General features: G+C 45.3%; 1 protein-coding gene across 2 annotated transcripts in view; it reads right to left on the reverse strand.

The window, feature by feature from the left end:
* The window catches only part of SLC35F3 (solute carrier family 35 member F3), a 164,261-nt gene that overhangs the window by 11,202 nt on the left and 130,173 nt on the right, over nucleotides 1-22,886 (reverse strand). For both annotated transcript variants that reach the window (XM_054629624.2, XM_077175593.1), the window contains one exon: nucleotides 1,386-1,605. In XM_054629624.2, the coding sequence (XP_054485599.1) occupies nucleotides 1,386-1,605 (220 nt within the window). The remainder of the gene's footprint in view (nucleotides 1-1,385; nucleotides 1,606-22,886) is intronic.

Raw genomic sequence — 22,886 nt, forward strand, 5'->3', positions numbered from 1 at the left:
CCCACCAGTGCTACAGCTGAGAGTGCCACAAGAGAGATGAAGACACAAAAATACCTTTTTTTTATTTTCATTTATCAATATGATCAGCACATCCAGCTTTGATAACAATGAGACTTCCCTAGCTCCAGGATCATTTCAGGATAGCCTTGCTTCTGCACTCAAAAATCACAGTTAATTTGTTTTTAGGGTAGGGCTCCTTGGGCAGAGGGGTGGGCAGACACCAGCTGGCCATGCTGAGCTTTTGGCAGGTACATTTTGCAACCATCCCCTGAGCAGCCTCTTGGCTGCCACCACTGAAAGGCTGGCCAAGGTCTCCTGCCAAATTCTCCTGCCAGAGAGGGATACTTCTTGAAAAGTTAACTCTCAGCTATTCCATGCAACAACCTCTTCTTAGTACCACCAGCCTAGGTGGGTGAGCAGGGAGCTCCTCAAGCAGTGGGCAGGAGACAGGAATAATTACAGTTATTGCTGTTGATCTTGATTATTAATTAAGATTAATTGGTGAAGCAAGGAAAGAGGGACCCACTGGTGCCTTTTCCTTGCAGTTGCTCCTGTCCCTGGCAGGAGCTCCTTGGCTCTGGGGTGGTGGGTTACCCACCCACCCACTCTGCTGCCCAAGGATGGGACGTGCTGAGGGCTGCTGGAACGGCAGCAGGGTCAGCAGGGATAAACCCTCTGCACGTGGCACTGCTGCTGCTGCTGCAGAAGCATTCGTGTGGGGTGCAGAACTAAAGGTGCAAGCAAACATTTGGGGTGCCACCAGAAGAGCAGCCTACAGCTGCTGGCCAGATGCAAGTCCCTGTGGACACCAACCTTCCAGCAGTGACACGTGCAGACACCTCTGGGCCACGGGTGGGCGAGCGCAGCCCAGCTCTCCTCTCCTCTCCTGCCTGCAGCTGCTGCACCTGACACAGGAGATGCAGAAGACAAGTGTCCCACCCTGCAAGCCTGCTGTCACACGTGGGAAGGTGAGGGGCCTGGTGAATTCCCAGGATGGGACCAGAAGTGTGTAGGCAGGGCTTGCGAGAACGCGCAGTTAGAAACACCCAGGTCTGGTGGCACCTGGGAATGGTCACTTGGAGGGCATTGGCAAGGGCTGACACACATCCACAGCAGCATGGAGGCAGCACATATCCTTTGTGACCCACTCTGGAGCAAGTCACCTCTTTCCTGAAGGAATGTGCCCAAAGGCATTGGGCTGGGCAAGCCAGGGGCTCCAGGAGCTCACAGGCACCTGGGAAGGCTGCAGGGAAGGATGCAGCCCTGCTCCACAAGGACTTCTGTCTGCATGGGTGCTGCCTGACTCAGCTGGTAGGAGGCAAGGGGTAAAGGAAAGACACAAGGGTGAGGAGGAAGAGGGGAGACAGAGATAAGGAGTCACTTACCCTCACTCCCATGAACCTGTCCCTCAGAACGATCCATGAAAGCAAGAACACAAAAGCTTTGTTGCAGCAGAACAACACGGAGACATCCGTAGTGTTTATTTTCTTTATTGCATGTAAGTAAAGGTAGTTTGTGAGTGTCCAAAGAACACCAAAGGGTGCTGCCTTGGTAAAAAACACCTTCAAAGTCAAGCCATTGTCTCCAAAAAATCGGCAGCACTCCCTAAAACAAGGAGAGAAAGGCAGTGTTATTACATAAGCCAGTCACAGTCTGCAGCAAATATATGGCTTTTTTTTTGCTCCTCTTCTTTTCCTTTGGGGAAAGAGAGGCACACACCTTAAAGAGGAGAAAAAAAACCAAGGTTCAGCTTCTGCTGCAACAGCCAGCACCTGCACAGGATACAAACAGGCAGGGATGCATACAAGGGAGGGGGCGGCAAAGAAAGAGCAAAGGGAGAAGTGACAGCAGGAGGTGAAATCTCACTCTTCCCACCAGCCCCTTCACAGTGAACATCTTGAAGCAGTGTGGGGCCATCCTCCTCCTTTCACCCCTGTGGGCATCAGGATGCTGAGGGTCCAGGGTTGGCAGCAAAGCCCCTAGCTCCCTGCTCCTGCTGAAGCCATGGGAAGCTGGTGCCCACCTGATCTGCTGTGTGGGGCTTGGAAGAAGCCTTGCAGGAGCCTGGTCTGGGGTTTTTCCACCCAAGGGGAGGGACCTGGCTCAAATCTCCAGCAGCATCAGGGCAGGAGCAGGAAGGGGTGGCAGGCAGCTGCCTGAGGACACAGTCTCAAGCTATGTCAGGGAAGGTATAGGTTGGATATTAGGAAGAAATGTTTCATCAAAGGAATAATAAAGTACTGGAATGCTCTTCCCAGGGAGATGGTAGAATCACCATCTCTGGAGGTGTTTACAAAAAGTAAACATGGCACTTGGTGCTACAGTTTAGTTGAGGTGTTAGGGCATAGGTTGGACTCAATGATCTTAGAGGTCTCTTCCATCCTCATTATTCTGTGTGATTCTGTGTGAGCTGAGAACATGGCATGGCAGCAGCTGGGGACACGCTGGAGCAGCAGTGGGGAGTCAGGAGCTCACGTGTGCAGTCCAGGCTGGGGTGCTGTGAATCCCTGAGCAGGAGGCAGCCTGGGCAGCTTCAGCCCTGGCACAAAGAGCAGAAGCACCAGCAGTTTGTCTGTGTCCCAAATGCAGCAACAGGACACAGGAGGTGATGGGGTGCAGCTTGGCCCTGCTGGCAGGGCTGGAATGGGGCTGCAGGGCTGGGGAGAACCTGCCTGCAGCCTGTGCCTGCCTGGCAGCAGAGCTGCAAGCTGCCAGCTGCATGGAAATTCAGGAACACAAAGAAGGGATGAATCAGCCTGGGGGCTGGGGCTGTGGCCAGCAGCCTGCAAGGTGTGTGTGGGGCAGCCAGCACAGTGTCCTGGCCTGCCCTGCCATTGCTCACTTTCAAACCTGCAACCTCCCCGGGACTCTGAAGTTCTTTATTGGGGTGTTCTGACAAAACCTGACCAGAATTAAATTTCCTGCTGACAATGATGGACAAATAGTTTTTCACTGCTGTCATGAATTTCAAGCTGTTTGTTTCCTGAGACTGGGCATGTAAAGATCATTATTTGGATACTGATGAAAGCATTGTTTTGATCCACTTTCCCAGAAGACAGGGCTGTACCAGATGAATACCTAAAAAAACCCCATCCATTCTTTGAGCCTGTTCATATCTCTGCATCCACAGGTCTACATCTGCTACAGCAAGACTGCAAGGTAGAGGAAACACATTTTTTGTGTTTATTGGCTTTTGTTGCCTGCCAGTCCTTTGTATCAAATCATAGCTATGCAGAACTTGCCCATCTCTGGATGTGATGACCCTGTACTTTGGCTGCTGTACACGGACTCTTTCATTTGAGCTGCTGGTTCTGCATTGTGTCCCTCAGTGTCCCTTGTCCTCTGCAAGATTGCCTGCTGGCAGCAGCCTATTCCCTGCCAAACCTGTTAACTGCCTCTCTGAATCAGTAGAAGAGCTGCCCATCTGCACTGCAAACCACAGCCTGACTTCCCACCTGCTGGAGCTGTGCTGGCCTGTTCAGGGATGCTCATGACCCTGACAGATGCTGCCTGTGCTCAGCAGGATCCATTCTCCCCTTCCACAAACACTACACCCACTTCAGGTCTGGCCTTCAGTCCTGCACAGCACTGACTGTACCAGACACCTGCCTCAAGGGACACAGGGAGTGCAAAAGGAAGCAGAGGCACACTGAAAAAGCCAGTCCCAAACTTCATTAGAGGCTTTAACCTGCTTCCTAAGACACCATGGAGGGTTTCACCGCCAGGGTGTCATAGGCAGCCAGCCTCATGCTCTGAAAACAAAGAAACACAGGCACAGTTACAATTAAATGACATGAAGCAAAAGTAGTATGAGAGGAACAGGAAGGCTGTACTCAAATGAAAGGACAAAAATGGAATTTATGTTGGGATTCATCAAAAATGGAATTTATGTTGAGAAAAAATATTCCTCCCGCCAAAAATCTGTTCCCCACATATAGAATTGGCTATCACTATTTCCTATACAGCATGTGCTTTTACTGCCTTGTGGGCCTGATTCTTGTTTAGTAAATACCACTGGATTCCTATGGTATCACAGCCTGGATCCCTGAAGCATCCAGTGTAGTGTTCCAAAGGACAGCCTTGCCCTGACATGGATCATGCCCCTGAGTGCAGTGCCCACTTTGGGAGTCTCTCTTTGCCCTATACAATAATAATGTACAGCTTCCTTTTAGCTGTTCTGGCTGGTTTCACCAAGTGTGAATTACTTCTCATAGGCTGGCTCCAGCTTTCAAAGGAGACCTCCCTAGGGCAGAGATTTCCTTACCCAGCACAGAGGACTCCTAGGGCTGTGGAGGGTGCTGCCAGCCATGCACCCTGTTGTTCCAAACAGGGGCACTCCAGCAGATGGGTTAGATGGCTGCCTTGGACCTGGCACCTTCAGCAAAGCATGAGGAGCATCTGGGAGAATGTGGCACATTTTGTGCACCAGAATGACTATGTGTCATGCAATAAACCTCTCACAAGTAACTGTCTCTCCAGGTTTGCCACTGCTTACTGGGAAAGCTGATTTTTTCTTGGTGCTGTAGCACAGCTTGTGAAGCCATACCAGGAAGAGCTTGATGAAGAGAGTTTTCAGTGAGTAATGGTACATAAATAGTTATGGGAAGCAAGGCAGGACTGTGGTATAAGCTACACTGTAAGCTCAAAACAGTCAGGGATGACTCCAGAAAAAGCAACCTTCTGCTTAAATATTTGGACAGAACATTTGAACACAGCTGTTCCTGCTGTCCACTAATTTCTGGACCAGCACAGACACAGGCACATCCGCCGTGTTAACCCCCACACTGGGTTAAAAGAGAAATTGCCATCTTAGACTGACCAAACCTATTCCTGGTCACATCACCAGAAATCCTGCACCTGCTGCTCTCCCCTTCCTCCTCAACCCAAAGGCTGCTTTGGTACTCTCTTGATGATACACTTTTGCTTGCTGGGAACACCCTGCTTTGCCCATGGAACAGTGGGACTTTGGGCATGGACAACAGCCAGAAAGGCTACAGGAGAAAGTAGATGTAAAGCTGAGGTGTGCCCTGGCCCTGTGGATCCCCAGGTGATGCTGAGCATGGCTTCTCTTTGGCAGAGAAGCTGCCCTGCAGAGCCCCTCTGCTGAGGTGGTCTCCCCTGTAATCCTCTATGTGAGGAGTAAATTCCTGCAAGTGTGGAGCTGTGTGCAGGTAGGGTGGCAGCACACAGCAGGGAGCTGTGGCATTGCAGGGTGTAATGCTGCATTTTTGAGATAAAACATCTTCCTGCATTATTTTCCTCAGTTCTGCCATCATGAGCTGGCACTCCATTGTATTCACAGCAATTGGTTTAAAATATAAATGGAAGGCATTAACAAAGGCAACAGTCTTTGTTATGGTCTGTGTTAGACTGGAATGGAATGTCAGAGGAAGGAGACTTGGAAGGGAAATGTGCTGGCTTAATTGCCCCAGCAGCAATACAGAAAAGTTTGCTTCCACCTACAGGTGCCACATCCATGTTCAGACAACCTGAAGGCTGCTACAGTGCTACAGGAATTGGATATTCTGGATATTGGATATTCTGTATTCAGGATACTGGAATTCTGTAGCATAAAAGATGCTACAGAAAAGCCTGAGGCACAGCAATCTTTTGTTTGTGTCTTAACTCTAAATTGTTTGCTGGTTTCTTTAGCTTTCATGTACTAGGTCTTGTTCTTCACACTCTTTTTAGTGTATATCTTCATTAACCCAGTAAATGGCAAATTAGCTCTACTCCATTAGGCAAGTCTCCAGCACAATACTTGCAGAATAACTCTGTCACTGGAATCAAGCATCCCCAGTGAAGTAAATCAGAAGTCATCAGTGCCAAAATCCTGTGCTAAGTAAGAGTTAATTATATTGAAAGCAGGTGCTGCATTCAAATAAAACTTGCAAATGAAATATGACAGCAAAGCTCCACTTTTTCCCCACTGAGTTAACAATTATATATTTAACACTATTCACCTTCCATTGCCTGTTTTGTCTTTAACCATTGCAAGGCAGTTGTGATGCTTCCCCACTTCTCTGAACCTTGTGCAAATGGATTTATAAAATCTTGCCAACACTGGAATGAATGCTTTCCCCCCTATTCTGAAAATTGAAAATCCTACCTATGAAGAGAAAAGGTAGACAAGAACGAGAAAAAGTACTGTGTGCTACCCCAGGCCAGGGGTTTGGTCTGTTGGTACTCCCTGCAGGACAAACCTATGCCAAAAAGGGTTGTAAGACACTGAAACTGCCACTACATCTTTGGAAAATCTGCAGTAAAGTAGAAAATTTCTGGGAGTAATACACATCCTAAGGGAATACTTTGCACAAGCCAGTTATTTCTCCTTTCCAGACTGTTAACTTTTGCTAGAATTTTTTCATTGTCTCAGTGCTCATACTGGAGCCCCTTCCTCCCAACCGGATTTGGATCTGCTGTTGCTCTTAGAGGATAATATTATTTCTTTGTAGACTGTGCTTCTTTCTTTGACCTTGCAAGGTCTGTACCTGCAAATTGAATTTGGCTAAATTGCTTCTGATTTTTAGCAGAGTGAGCATCACCTCCCTGGAGCACAGCAAAGCCACCACTGTGCCAGTGAATCCTTCTTCTTGACTAGAGATTGGCAGGCAAAACGTGTTTTGCTAATCCCTGCACCAATTAGGCCTGCATGGATAAATAATCTGCAGATGTGCAACAGTCTTATATTTTCTGTTCAATGTACAAAAAAAAAAGACATGGACTAAAATGTCATGCCATGTCTTCTGGGAGGACTTGCAAGCCAGTTGTAGGAGCAAAAGAATAGCAGACAGACAAGATGTTGACAGTAATAGGAGAGAAGGAAACTAGACTCAAATTTAATTTCTCCCAGTGAAAAAACCCCACAAGGACGTTTTTTGTAATTCATCCTGTTAGGATCACAGCATCTCTCATGCATTAAGCTCACAAGTGGAGGTGAATATGACTGCTGTACAGATAAAATGCAAGTTAACTCAATATATTCTTCAAGAATGCTCTCCAGGAAAGTAAAGATGTGTTTTGCAGAAAAAAGGATCATGTCTCCAGCTTTGCTTCTTTCCCCTTTGAGCCAGCACTGACCCAAAGGGTAGCCATGACAAAATAAGGTGTGCCCTGGCCCTGTGGATCCCCAGTCAGATGGGTGGATTTCAAAGCAGTGCAAGAAAAGAGTGAGCTCATGAAACCCATTTTACAGATGTGCAAGCTGGGGCACAGAGAAGCAAAGTCCCAGGGTGCTTTAAAGTGGCAGGATGAGGGCTGCCTGTTGATTGCACCATCAGAGAGATGGGGATTTGCTTTTCCTGCATGTTCATTTTAGAGCCAGCTCCTGTTCCTTATCAAGACAGTCCCTGAGCACTTTTTCCTGAGTCACCACAGGTTCACATGCCAGCAGAACAGTTGCACAGAGGCTCCTGTGGAGTGTCCCAGATCATAAATGCTGTGAATAAACCTGCTGGCCTCAGCACTTTGCAGAGAGATGCCCGGGACTCCTGCCATGGCTTTTATTGCCCTGCTGGTCTGAGGCTCCTACCACAAAACCTGGGTACCTCTGTTTTTCCTCAGGAAAACTGCCTCTAGATGCTGGGAGGGCACAAGTTTCTGCTCAGCTTCCATGTGGCAGAGGTCTGAGAGCTGCCCTGAGTGTGCTGCTGTGGCCTGCCTGCCGTGCTGCCTGCAGTGCCCACTGAGGAATGCTGCAGCCCATGGCCATGACCTGTGCCTCCTCAGAGGTGTCTGTACTTAGCCAGTCTGTCTGTACTTAGCCAGTCTGTCCGTGCTGGGGCTGCACACTGAGCTAGGGCTGCAAACCCTGGCCCTTCAGCCTCCCTATACCCTTCTTAATGGGAATGGCAGGACTGCAGCCCCGGAGGTAACATCAGCCCCAGTGACAGCCCTGGTTTCTGGAGATGGATACAAAGGGTGGCTTTATCTAAAATACTCTAATGGCTTTTTAATGCCCATCATCACATGCACATTTTTCTGTAAGCACATTATTAAATGCAAGAAATTACCACAGAAGTCAATCAAGCATCCAGCTGCCACTTTTAAATGTCTGTGTCTGAGACTGACTTGATTACTTGTTTCTACACTTGGTTTGGGGCTGGTGTTCTGCCTTTAAACTTTTGTCTGTTCTGGGAGTTTCCAGCTCATTTGCAGAAAATACATTCTGATAGGCAATGGAATGAGAAAATTGTCTTCTCTTAAATGAAAGAAAAAAAATAAATTAAATAAAAAATCCATAGACTGACCTTCTCTGAACTAGAGAGACAGAAGCAATTGGTTTTGCTCAGCACTGCACACGTGCCATACTAGACATTTGCACAACAAATGGTCCCAGGAAATGCTTAGCTATGGATTTACATAATAGACAGAATGGCTCCAAAAGAAGCAAATAATACAAATCTTACAAACCACCTGATTACACATTTTCAAGACAAGTCTTAGAACAGACTCAGAAACCTTAATGAGAGAGTGTTTAAACTAACATTTAAATAAAAAAGCTTTAAAAGAACAAGACCATACCACATTTCAGAAAATGCAGCAAGCATTCCTGGCAAGAAGAAGCTTTTAATGTGACAAGATTCCTTCAGCAGTCAGGCAGCTGAAATTATCATGAATTATCCAACATTTTCTGCCTTTAGACCCCAGAGGTACCCAGAGCCTGAAGTACTTTATGCTCGTCTAGACAACCAGCATTATACAAATAAAATGTAAGACTGTTGCTATGTGCAAGCTCCAAACACCCACAGACCAGGCAGGCATCACACTTGAACACAGAAATGAGCTTTTTAGTTACACTCAAAGATTGCTTTGTGAAGCACCTTTTCTTTTCTGAGCCCATGAGAAATGCAGCCCTTGACTTGATCCGGTGAAGCACTCAGGATTGGCCTCAAATCTTTGTTAGAGGCCACCAGAGCATAGGCCAGGAGGTGCTCCCACTGCACATTCCCCTCCACAGCAGCAGGGCCTGAAGCTGAAAGGGGCAGGAGGGGAATGAAAGCCTCCAAGGTTCCTGGGGGTTACTGGCATGCCCACAGTGCAAGCAGAGGGACAGCTCCTGCTGGTGTTTGAGCCAGGGCTGAAGATGAGCTGGAGGCAACTGACCCATTTGCACAGTGGGCTGTGATGAAGAGTATGCTGGGACCCAGAACCATGCCCAAAAGGAGTACAGGCTGGACTGCCAGCTCCAGCAGCACCACGGACAGCCAGGCACAGGCACAGGCACAGGCACAGGCACAGGCACAGGCAGGCAGGGCAGGGTGTGAGGAGCAGTTAATGATATGTATGGAAGCTAATGACAATCCTTAGGGAGCTACAGAGCAAGCTGAGAAAATGAGCAGCACCACATCATCAGACAGCATTTACTCAAGAGTTCAAAAAAGCCCAAGAATGAAATAGGGAATTCATAACAGGGCTCTGTAATTCCTTTAAAACAGTTTTCTTGCCCAAAGCAAATGTCACATTGATTCTTTAAATCAAATTTGTGCAGTGACTATGGCTGGCCATAAAATTTGAAGATAACCATTGATTGCTAGTTAAACTGTGCACCTCTTCATCCTCCTGGCTTCATCAAGGAGCAACAAGGACAGGGGATGCCCGGTTCAAGGAGCATGCTGGTACAGCCAGGTGTTGCAGGCACTTGCAGGTATTTTCATCCCAGGAGATTGGCTGGTGAGCAGATGTCCTTAATGCCTAAGCCCAGCAGGAATGCTCCTGCTTGTACCATGCAACTAATGACTGCTGCCATTCTCCAAACCAGGATGCTGACAGTGGCAGCAACTTAGTGCTGATGAATTCAGACCTTCCTGAGGATCTCCCGCTGCACCAGTCACATGGCAGTGGCCTGGGGCTGCTGGGTCTCCAGAGAGACCATTCCCCTAAAGTCTCTTGCTCCTCACTTTTATCCTCTGCAGCTGCAACTAGCAAAACCCCTGGGGCTCTGCCTGCCTGAAGGGAAGAACTCTCACCCCTGCAGGTGCAGCTTCTCCTGGACAGGGAGCATCACCAGCCTCCTCAGCATCACCACAGCTCCTCAGCATCACCCTCCTCCTGGGCCCAGCTGGGGTAGCACACCCCAGCTCTGGGGAAGGGCATCCCAGCTGTCAGATCTGCTTCAGAGTCTTTTTTTCCTTGCCCACTGCAGGTGTGTGTTGCATTAAAGAGCAGAGGCTGTGTTTTGGGTGGCTTGGAAGATGCACTGGCACCAAAGTCACAACTAAACTGTGTCCTGCATGGCCCAGTATGAATGGATTTGCTAATGTTGGCCTTTAAAAGATTAGTTAATCAAACTGGTTTTCGGAAGGAAACCTGAACCACAAACCCACATTATTTTTAATGTAAGCCAAGTGGATTAGGCAATTCCCTGCAGGTCCCAGCAGTTTGGAGAGGCACTTTATGCAATGCTTCAGTGCTTCATTTACTGAAAAGATTAAAAGCATGGAAAGCCTTCCATGGAAAGCACTTGGAAAGGGCACCATGAGGCTGAATTTGAGGTCCATAGTGATGGTTTCTCACAAATTTTCAGCGAGAGCTTGGACAAGTCCCCCAGGCAGCCTGTCCCCCCTTGGCAGTGGGGTGTGAGGGTACAGGCCCGCTGTTATTTCCCAGGGCTGTGCTGAGGTAAATGCAGCCAAGCATTTGTGCTGCATTCAGCGTGTGCTGAGGGACAGCAAATACAAACTGAGGCAGAGAAAACCCAAACATTCGACTCTCAAGGCTTTGACTGCCGGAGTCAACAGCATCACTGCTCTCCATCACCATCCAAAATTTCCATTGACGTCAGTGGATGTTCTGGGTGTGAAAGGCCTGCAGACTCTGAAACTGTGCAGCAATTGCTTGTGGATATCTTAAGCATGGCCTGATGTGATTTAAATCCAGCTTGTCCTCTTTAGCTGTGACCTGAACCACTTAGTACTTTTTGGAAGGGTCAGAATGAAACTTTGAGGAGAAACTGGCCAGCTGGCCTTCTGCAAATTAGATTTTTGTAGTGGTTGGCATAGGCAGACCAAAAAAGCATGCAAGAATAAAATGTTTTTCTAATAGTTGCTGTCTTGGCTTCTGTGCTCTGCTGATGTAGAAGTACGGTGCCAATAGAAGAGGGAGCAGTGCTGCTGTGTCTTGGGAGAAGGAACAAGACAAGAGGCAAAACAGAGAGGAGAGAAATATCTCAGTGATGAAACTGGCTGTGCAAACACCCTGAGACAGCTGTTACTGAAACACATATATATACCCTCACACACATAGGTAATTTACACCTTTATGCCTGTGGATTGTCAGAGAGACTTAGTGTGGAGATTTGACTCCAGCTGGGCAAAGCCCTGTCAGCCCTTGCTGCTGGCACACAGCCTTGGGCCAAGGGCACAAACTAATCAACTTCATAGCCTAAGCAGTAATTGTTCAGCACCACGACAGGATACTCGGGAGACAGGAAGGCACATGAGTCAGGAGATACCAAAAGACTCACCATTAACTTGGCAGCTAGTCTGTGAAAAGAAAGAAAGTTATACAAAGAAGAAAGCTGAGAGTTTGCTGACATAACAGAGAAGCTGATATGATGCACAACTTGCCCCTAGATGCATTAAGTAAACGGGACATAGAAAGGAAATAATCTTTCCTAAATACTTGTATTTGTGGTCATTTTTAGAGTACCTCCTCTCAAGAACAGGTGACTCTTTTCTGTTTGAAGTTTGTTTGCCTTTTTAGTTGCACTGCTGATGTTCATTTAACACAAAACCAGAGCACTCTCTGCCCTGTACTCCCTTACTTTCTGTTCTTCAGCAGAGTCATCCCTATCTTGCCCACGGAAGCAGAGCAAGGAGGGGACCATGGAAGTGGAGTGAGGAGATTTCAAGACTCTTTGATGATATCTACCCTCATCCCAGAGCCTGATTGAACAGCACCTTTCAGAGCACAGCAATCTTTGACAAGCGGCCTCTGAAAGACTGAGCAGTCACGTGAGGTGAACGAGTACAGCTAATGAGTTTGGAGCCAAAAGGGAGGGGTGTCAGAAAATATGATGTCCATTGCTTCTGAGATTGAGATTTTTAAGCAGCTTTACTTGTTTTGACCTTTCTCCCCATAGGCTGATCCTTAAAAACATTGATGTTGCTAGTTGCATTAAATTTGTGTAAGTCCTTAGTATAAGAGGCAAAACCAGAGCAATATGTAACAGAAATTGAATGGCTTTCATCTCTGCTACTGGAACATTAAGGTCTCTCAAGTGGCATACAATAACTGAGAATGGCTTGAAATCAATTTCCTGCTGTCCAAGGGAAACATGAAATTTTCCACTCCCCGTATAAGCATTTTGTTGCTTGAAAGCAAACATGCAAATTAAAAAATACTGAAACTGACTGTGTTTTTAAAGGACCAGATAGCACAGAAATGGAGCCACAGTAGCTGAAATGCCAAGAGAATGTACTCATGAAGGATTAGGCAGCGATAACTCCAGTGAAGAGCTGCAGGAAGTTGTGCGGTTTGGATTTTTGAGGGTAACATCTCCTCTACAATATTGTTCTACAAGTGTTGGTTGAAAAGTTGTACATGTTTATTTTCATTCCATTGTCAGTGAAATAAAATGCCCATTCGCTGAATCAGAAGCTTCTGAAGAAGGGTACAGGTTAACAAAAAAACATACAAAAATTCTAAAATAAGTTTGGAAATTTTTTGATTTGAACAATTTAAGTGTAATTTGGTTTTTTAATTCCTAATAAATATCAACTAAGTCTATAGTGGAAAATAATGGAAGTGCACAAAATCAGCAGAAAATGATAACAAAAAATAGCCCAGATTGTATTGTACTTGAAAGGTGGTTTTATTCTCATTTCTCACCTCTGCATGCTCTTGGATTTTGCCTGTCATCCATTTAGAACAAGATTTCTTTTAAAATTTCAGAATGCATCCTAGAAAGCAAAGTCTATAATGACCCTTTATATTATCCCTTAACTCTTCTCTGTGACTGCATAAAAGGCACTGCTGACCCAAGCTTCACAGACAAGAAGAGAGGGAGGGCAATTTTAGCCTCCATAGCCTTATAGTTATCTTCATAATAAGACCTGCAGAGGAAATATTAAAAAGAAGTAATAAACCTGATCATGCATATGCCAGTTCAGAAGTTCCTTTGACTCCAAGGAATTTTCTCCTCCCTACTTTTCAGAGTTGTAAAGGAATCTGTAAAATTACATGCAGTATTATGAGGATCCTATATAAAAAACAAATATTCTCTAAAGGCTCTTCTCAGGACACAAGCGTACAGAGCATCAGCTTCATTTTGTTTCTGAGCATGAGAGGCAGGTCTACAGGATAAATACAAGATACAGTTGTCTTTCAATCTTCTTGCACTCTGAGGTGTTGGCGTCTTCATAATTCTCTCAAGCTCTTTTTATGCATATGGATTGATGGGCCACTCATTCTTACATGGTGCAGAAGCTGAATCAGTTTCCTGATCCATAAATCTGCAGGCCGTGAACTTTTCTCCTTTGTACACTCCAAAGAAGTGAGCTGGGTGCTGAGTTTTGTGATAGATTCTCCCTCCAGAGAGGAAGCTGAGCTACTGCAGAACAGTTCTTTGAACATGATTTTTGCCTACTTTTGCAGCTCAGAAAATTTCCAGCTCCTTCCATCAGCTCCTTGAAACTCCCCAGACACCCCAGGTGAAAAGCCCTTGGCGTTTCAGAGCTGTGGAAGTGGTAACCCTTGCCTTTCCTGCTCTGCTCAAGCCAGCAGCCTCCAATTCCAAAGAAACTACAACTGGTTCTCTCCTTGAGAGATGTATCATCTACATGGGAGAAAGGGCTTCCTGTGGGCTGGGAAAGCACAGGGTAGAAAAGGAATCCCCCAAGGTCTGCCATAAGCAGCCACATTCCCATCTGCATCCTCTCTGCACGTGGCCACTGACACAGGAGAGCTACAAAGCACTCCATAGACTGTGGCAGATGCAGATGTCCTCCAGCAGTGTCAGGAAGGACAAACTGCATCAGAGCCTTGCCTGATGATGCTGGTGTGAACCTGGGGTCCAGCACCAGGAGAAACAGTAAACACATACCACAGATCCAAAGAGCTGCGATGCCCCTGTTGCGCGTATCGTCGCACCAGCTGGATCAGGACCAGTTAAAGCAGATGTCAGCTGCCATGGCTATTTAGTCTCAAGCTCCCTGGAATTCCTGAGTGGTGTAGCTTTATTTACCTCCCTGGTTCCTACTGGAAGTGTGGAGTGGTACATGTGTGGGTAACCCTTGTGCCTCCACTGCTGGATATTAGAGCAGCCACCTTTGGTGCTGACTTTTCTTCCAGCTGCTGTCAATGTCCCACTCTGGACTTTACAATCAACATCCTCCTTAGACCAAAAATAGTAACATAAATACCTAATGGGGTTATTAGCCTTCAATTGCTTCATTCAGAATGGAGTACAGCAAGGGTGATATTAAAAAGAACAGAGAAGAAATATAAGAAAAGAGAGAGATCAGATAGAAATTAATTCATTCTACAAGTAAGCAAAAGGATTATGGCACTGAGGTGATTACACTGCTTAGAGGTTCTAAGAAAATGAGATCTATTTGAAGTCCCTGAAAAAAAACAGAAATGAGAACCGTGGTGGGGGATACTTAAGGTAGATTCAGATTTGTGATATTTAGAAAAAAAAGACTTGAATTTGAGATGGCGGAGTTAAATGGTGCTTGTGACTAAAAATTGCTGGAAGCTAGGAAAGTCCCTCTGAATAGGATGCTAACCATTATTATTTATGTGTTTGGATGGAATACACAGCTGTTCTTCAGAGGCCATGCAGAAATTTGTTTAGAGTCTGAAGCCTTCCACAGATACAATGCTTCAGAGTACTCATCTGTGTGTTTTAAAATGTTATATTATTTATATGAAATATTTTATATATTTAAGGTTTTCCTCTTACATGATAAGAGGTTGTGAAGCACCAAAAGTTTTTGGCCAGAGTCTGGTTCCACAGAAGTAAGGAAATACAAAGCAGTTGCATCTTGTCATTGCCCTGCATGTGTGGAGGGAATGTCAGTGTGGTTTGGATAAGGCTGTTACAGCACACACTGCTCTCCTTCCTAGGGACATTTTTTATGTACTTGGTTTTTTTTTATTTTATATTTTTTATTGCATACTAAATGGTTTCTTTTGGCTCTGCTTTGTGTGAACCTCAGTGCAAAGAGAACAGTTCTGTTTAGAGAAGCACTTTGCAAACTGCCCTGAGGAGGAGTGAGCTCGTGCCTTGCTAGCATATGATGGCTAGCACCATCCTGCTCTTGGCTGTGAACCCACAAACAAGGATTTCAACCCTGTCATTGCTGAACATACCCATTTACTTCGTGAAAGACTGAAAACCAGAAATTTGTTATTATCTTATTTGTAATGGTAATAACATAGGAATTTTTTGGCATACGATGCAGAACTCCTGAGGTAATAAACTGGAAGACCCATCTGCTGGTCCAAATGCCATACTTGTCTTTTTGGGAACAAAATTACTGAAAGACTAATACAGCATCAACTGTCCCTCCCTTCTCTGCCCAATCTGTGTCAGTGAGGCATTCACTCAGAGGTGCCTTGGAAAAGATGGACCTGGACCCCACAAGAATTACCAGCCTGTGTCAGCCAAACCCTGTCCTGGACCTGGACCCCACAAGAATTACCAGCCTGTGTAGAGCTGCTGATGACAGAGGCACCAGGGACATGGCACATGTGGAGAAACCTGTCCCCCAGGACAAGCTGCCACTTTCTTGTCTTTCTCTTCCTGCTCTCCTGCTTAATCCACCTTGGATGCATTAGCCATGTACCTTCACTCAGCCTGTAACACAAGTGTAGCTCCCAGCAGTTCAGGAGCTAAAAATGAATTAAAGTTTCATTAGTTAAAGCAGTCTGAACCACTCAGGTGTAAGTACAAAGCCAAAGTACTTCTCTATTGCCTTTATGAGTCACTGTTGTAAGCTCCTGATTATCTGCACAGATCAGCCAGGACTTTGCCACCCTCTAGAATACACTGCATGTGCTTGGTCTGACAAATTTGGGATTTCCTGTGACAAGAAACCATCCATACTGCATGTTGTGATGGTGCAGGGCGATTGGGATTCACTAAGACTACATCTCTGGAGAGAAAACAGTATCATTACCTGTTGGGAATTAGCAGAGCAGATAGAGGGAGAATACAGATTATTCCAGGTGCAGCAGGTACACTGTCTAGCAAGAGCTCCTGGAAGATTTGCAAAGACAGCCCTTGCTTTCAAGTGGCAGAGACTGACTGATGAAAGTAAACTTGAGGTGACTCAGAAACATGGTATCTGGATTTGTCACAGAAATATGACTGTGACATTTGAAAGTGTCAAATGGAAATGACAACTTTTAACATGGATTTCCCTTAATCGGAATAGATCATGCATTTCATGCTGGAAATGTTCTGGCTGTTATCTGCTTCTGTGCTATTACATTTTGATGTGCCTCTGGTAATGGCTTTAATAAAATGTCTGGAATAGAGCCTGTTAAAGAGTTTTCTTAGATTTAGATGCTCAGATACCATGGGATTAACTGTAGCACAGATGAACATCTTCATTTTATGACAGAAGATTTCTAAAATAAAACGTAAGAATATTAGGGAAGACCCTCATGTACTACAACCTGATTTAAAGTCACAAAAGTAATTTCTGTTCTTTGACTATTTATAACTAGAGGAGCAAAGCTCCTTCTAATCTACATCAGTGAAGCATGCAGCATATCCATTCTTATAGCACTCACTTTTGGCTAAAATGAAATAGCTTTGTGACACACAGCTGCAGTTTATGGCATCTTCTTGGATTTCAGAGGTAGAAGGAGAACAGGGTCTGTGATTTTCTGAGTGAGACTGGAAGGGCCTCCCTCCTGCTTGCTGGTTCTGAGAGCTGAGCTGCAGTGAGGAGAGCCAAGTATTTGCCAGATACGAAATTACCGGGCTCATTTGTCTTCTACCTTCTACTCCCGTGACATGCTTATTCCTTCCTTCATTTTAGAAAATGACCTTGTGATCCTTGCTTCCAGCTTCACACTATTTCCAGAGCAGCTGCACAGAGAGCAGTGAAAAATCTGCTCCTTGCTATTAAGGGTAAAAGCACTATGAGGGAAGGAAGCACAGGGTGTCCTTGCAGCAGGAGCCAGCTCCTGCTGAAACCTTGCAGCTTGCCACCTAGGAGAGAATTGGACCTTATCTAGCCACGATTAATGCCTGCCCTGTGGCTGTGCCTGCTCTGTCTTCATTTTAATAACAATTTTTAAAGGTCTGTAATAGACTATAATTGTAAAATGGCTTTTCTGGCCCTCTCCCAGATCTGTGGCTCCAGAGGCCAACATCAGAACGTGCTACATAATTTGGATCAGATACCCTTTGGTTGCAGTTATGGCTAGTGCAATTGCAGCCATGTACACTGGATTGCCTGGGAAATGAAAACGGTTGGGTTTATAGCAGAAAGCATGAGAGGAGGAGGCACAGGGCTGTTCTGAGAGTGGATAAAAGCAGAGGAGACAAGCATAGGCCTGTTTCAGTGTGCCTGTGAATCCTTACACATGCACAGCAGGGGGTGTTGAAAAATTTAACAGAATTACTGCTGGGGATTTATCACAGCCTACATAACCCTGTAAGCACTTACCTCAGTTTAAGTTCAGACATAGATTAATTTAACCAAATAACTTGTTGGCTTTATCTGGAAAAACACGTTTACATCTTTCTAAGAGTCTGAGATTTCTTTCAACCTTTTATTTCATAAACTACTTTTGGTTAAGCTCAGCCAGGCTGAGCTCAGTGTTGCAAGCCTTCTGGGGGAGCTTTGCAGTGAGACTCGTCATTTGCCTGCTTCTCACATAGGGCTTCCTCTGTCACTGTCATTAGTAAGATCTGGACACCTTATGTCACATTCTGACATGAACTGGGGGAGATTGAGGCATTATGTTGAGAGAAAGCAGATCTCAGACAGAAGAGGAACTGGGCTTTTGAAAATCCTGGGTTTATTTGCATCTACAAGGATGTTTGTAATTATTTCCCTTCCTGTTCACCTGCCAGGTTCTGCTACTGCATCACATGTTGTATTCCTTAGGTTCATTGTGAGGTCCATGAAGAGATGAGAAAAGCATTTCCCTCATGTCCCCATCCTTTTGTCCAGCCTTAGAGTCAAAGAATCATAGAATCACTAAGGTCAAAAAAGGCCTCTAAGATTACTAAGTCCAACCCTCAACTTAGCACCATTGCCATGTTCACAAATAAGCCATGTCCTCAAGTGCCACAGCCACGTATTTTTTGAATATTTCCAGGAATGGTGACTCCACCACTTCTCTGGGCATCCTGTTCCAATGTTTGACAACCTTTTCCATGAAGAAATTTTTCCTAACAACTGATCTAAACCTCCTCTGGCACAACTTGAGACCATTTCATTTCCTTCTGTCACTTGTTAGCTGGGAGAAGAGACTGACATCACCTCACTACAACCTTTCATGTACTCATAGAGAGTGATAACGTCCCCCCCAAACCTCCTTTTCTCCAGGCTAAACGACCCCAGCTCCTTATAAGACTTGTGCTCCAGACCCTTTCCCAGCTTTGTTGCCCTTCCCTGGACATGGCCTTCCCTTGGCAGGTACTGTGGGACCAAAGGCCCTCCACAGGTTGCTGAGCAGCAGCCAAGAAGTCAGCCCCCAACAGTTCAATGAAAAATGGCAGATTTCAGCAGGTATGTGCCTCAGCCTTGATGGCAAACTCTGTGGCACAGTGCTGTGGTTTTTTCTCTGCTGAAAAAGCACCCTGCACAAGCTGGTCCGGATCAGGATTTCCTGGATGCTAATTTCATACAAATATTAAGCAATAGTGATACTCGCATGACTGTGTGAGCTAGGAAAAGCAGACATGGTCTTGGATAATGGAGATTTAATATAGCATGTCTCTAGGAGAGGAAGGGAATTAGAAGTCAATAAATAGAGAACAAAAATACATGAATGAGCTGTTCAGCAACGAAAATGTGTGTGGCTTGAGTTAAGCCATAGAGCCCTGAGCCTGGGAGAAAAAGTGAGAGATCAAAGATTAAGGCTGAGTCTCCTTATTGCTTGTGGCATCTGAAGAACATGTAAGATGACGGATGCATTAATTAGCTCACTGCATCTCAGGAGCTGAAATAGTTGGTAGGTGGGCTGAGCCATAAACTAAAATAATCCCAGCATGTGAGAGAGGATGAGCAGGCAGCTTCAAGATTATACAGGAGATGGAAGCAAACAATGTCAACTGTCCAAAAAGAAAACATGGAATAATATCTTCAAAAATTACATTATTTTATTGCTATGCTTGCTCAGTAAAAATATATTTAGCCTTTTTTCTTCATTATCAATAGCATATGTAACAAGGGTGAATATACCAAGTTTAGGGTATGTGGTCAATGAACTTAGAAGGGAGTTTTCAATAATTGTGATTTGTGAAATAACAAGTAAACTATTATTTTAGTAACTCCCCATATCCATCTTTACTCATGTTCATTGCCAGAATGGGGTAATTGCATTTTATGTGAGGCTGATATTGAAACTTAGAGCATCCCTGGAGATCTTTGACAATTGAAGTTTACATGTGTTAGGAAATGGCTCACAATCACACTTAATGTATGCATAAATCATCCTAAAAAGTACACCAATTATTTAACACAAATTATTTGGTGTTGGTAAGATTGATCAAATTTCTCATCAAGAAAATACAAAAAGAATTTGACAAATAATCCACAGACAGCATAAATGAGCAAACTGCAAGAAATTACTTGATTACGCCACCTTCACACTGAAATCCTAGGAGGATCATACCAAATTAAAAACATCAATTCATATTCAGGTACTAATGCACTGACTTCTCCAGTGGGCTGAAGATTGTCACTACCCATAGACTTCAAAAGGAATTATGGGTGATCAATTTGGATCTTAAAATAGATGTAGGAAGGTTAAGTGCAGTGTCTCTCACACAGGGTATCAGCCATGGTGGGATTTCAAAAAAGAGTCAAAAAACTTTGCTGAAGGAGAGTTTTCTCTTTTGGAAGGATTGTAGGCAGGTGAGTGCTGGGGGTGCCTTGTCCTCTTTCTGGGGCTTCAGCGCTGCCTGCAGGCAGGGAGGAAGGGGCTTTGGGTGCAGCACCAGGCAGTGCTTTGCAGACAGATGCTTGAAAATGAGCAGCCTTCTTCCTGCTGAGGGAAGGCAGGTGCCAGCTCCCTCAGCAAACAAACTCGGGCCTGATACTGGAGGAAAACTGTGCTTTTCTGTCCAGACCCCCAGGGCAAGATACCTGTTGCACAAGGGAATTTTTCCACCCATTCAAGAGCATGACCCCGCATTGATCCTAGAGCTAGAAAGCACAAAATCTGTGGCTTCACTTTCCTTTCACCAGTTTGCAGTTTACAGGAGAGCTCCTGATCTGCAGGATGTTCTATGAAGACTGTCAAAAGTAAACCAGCCTGTTACCTCCCTAGGAAATCCCTGTTCTTGCAGGATAAAGGGGCTCAATGTGTACCTGATATCAAACAGTGCCTATATACACACATATATAACACACACATATGTACAACATCACAAGGAGACATTTTCAACAGCTTTTACTACTGGTTCACCACTCCTTCCAACTGAATCTTTACAGTTCCACCACAACCTTCAGCAAGAATGGAAAATCCAGCAGCAGAACCTCAAAAAATGCTACCCAAAATATCCTGACACCTCACTTAATCTCAGCAACGGAGTCATTCAGAGTCACAGTGCCCTGTGATATCCTTATCTGTCATTCCCTTCCCCCTCTTCCCCCAAGGTACCTAACACAAAATCTGGCTCAATTTACTGTAAATGTGCACTAGGGAATCTGCTAAATTTGGCTCTATCAATACTGCACCTACACAACTTGAATAAAGAGCTTCAGTGTTTGAACTCAGCCCTTCTCAAAACTTGATGCGCTGTGATGAAACTGAGAGAAAGGGAGGTTACTCAATAAGCTTAAGCCCTTGAGAGACAGAAAAATGTACTGAACAATAGTTCATATTGTTACTAATTTTAGTCTGACTTTCTTTACAGATTGTTTCCCGGGAAGAGTGACAAAAGTAGCAATGTGGTTTCAGCTATCTGTTCAGAAACCTGGCAGAGGCAATGCTTGTTTTGCTACCCTAATCTCTGCTGGATCCCTAGCAGTGAGGTGCTGCTCCTCTGGCAGGCCCCTGCTACTGCAGGGAAGGGTTCTAAAGCATCTCACTATGGCAGGTGGGCAAAGCACTGTGAGATGCACAGGGCTCCAAGTAGCTGGGGACACCAGCTTGTTTATCTCCTAGGGTACCTGGCTACCTTCCTAGTGCTGGAGAGCAGGGCAGCTTTGCCATGGCCACGTGGGGGTTACCAAGGAGGTACAGCCTGCTGAAATCTCACTACAACACCAAGGATGAGCTGAAGAGCTGCACAGCTGGCTCATCACTGGGGAGACAGGTGGATATTTTACTGAAAGGATCCCATAGCAGGAATGGCAGTTCCCGTTGAAGCAGAAAGACCAGTGGCATGCAGTGGCAGAAAGCAGGTGAACCTGGCATTCAGCGGGACACATTTTCCATCTCGCTGCAAATCACCTTCTCTTGTTTGTTGTGTAGTGGTGGCCTGGAATGAACAGCTCAGTGTGAGCAGGGAGAGGCATGAGATGTGTTGTGAAGACTGTGACACAGCTATCGGGAATCACTCAGGCACACCAAGGACTACGGGCACACCAGCGTGATTTGTACCAAGTCGAATGGAAAAATCAATTAATTCATTCTTGAAGAAGAAACAAAGCTGCATTAACAAATCTTCTCTGGTCAGTGCTATTTACATCTTTAATTGCCAGAAAAGGGGAGAACATCAGAACAAAGAGGCAGCTATAAACTGAGTCCCAGTGGAGGAGGGATTGACCAGGTAAGCATGCACTTAAACCAGGACATGTCTTTCAGCTGTCTGAACATTGTTGAGCATGGAGGGACTGTGTTCAAAGGCTTGGGTAAGCTGAGTGTGTGCTAAGGAGCTTATCTGCTGGAGTAGGTTAAATCAGCCATGAGAAGCCAAATTAAGATGGCTTGCATCTCACCTGCTGCTACCACTGCCACTGTATCTTCAGCCTGTCTGTGCTTGTGGGGATGGATCTGCTTACACCCTACCTCTGGCAGAGAAGAGAGGCCCCTGAGGAGGAGGAAATGTCTGCTGGAAGCCACACATAGATGTTTAGGGCTGTTTGCAGGATGGGACACATATCCTAGCCTTTTTGTGCCTCTGACCCTTTGACAAGCTTTGCTCCTCAGGAAGGAGTGCCATTCAGCATCACTGAACATCAGAACTGGCACTCCTAAATTTTAGTAATTAGTCCAATTAATTATTAAAGATACAGAAAATAACACTAGCAGGGAATCACCAGGGTTTGCTGATTATTCTCTTTCTATTTGGTTCCTAAATGTTGCTGGGGAGCTGGAAGACAGTTTCAGGTAACTTACACTAGTCCAGATTCTCATCTTCACCAGAGCTGTGCCAACATGAGATATTTTTGGTTTGAAAAGAGTATAAATGAACTGAGAGTTTGGCTCATGGGTGAGGATTGGATAACATGATGACAGAAGGGCTTTATAAACATTTATTATTCAAAATCTCTTCTGCAAATGTGAACACGCCTAGGCAATTATCTTGCTTTAGCCGCAGATGGGCAATTTTGATGCAATTATTATGCACCTTCAGTACTACAAAGCTTTCAGTGCCATTTCTTTTGAAAATGTCTGAATTAAAGGGAATGAAAAAACTAATGAACTATTGCATCTTTTTCCTGTCAGCTGCACAACATCTAGTAGATGCCATCAGCATGCTTCATGTGGAAGAACTGCACGGTCATGGCTGTTAGCCCAAAGGC

The sequence above is a fragment of the Agelaius phoeniceus genome, chromosome 3 (genome assembly GCF_051311805.1).
Source record: "Agelaius phoeniceus isolate bAgePho1 chromosome 3, bAgePho1.hap1, whole genome shotgun sequence".
NCBI classification, from domain to species: domain Eukaryota; kingdom Metazoa; phylum Chordata; class Aves; order Passeriformes; family Icteridae; genus Agelaius; species Agelaius phoeniceus.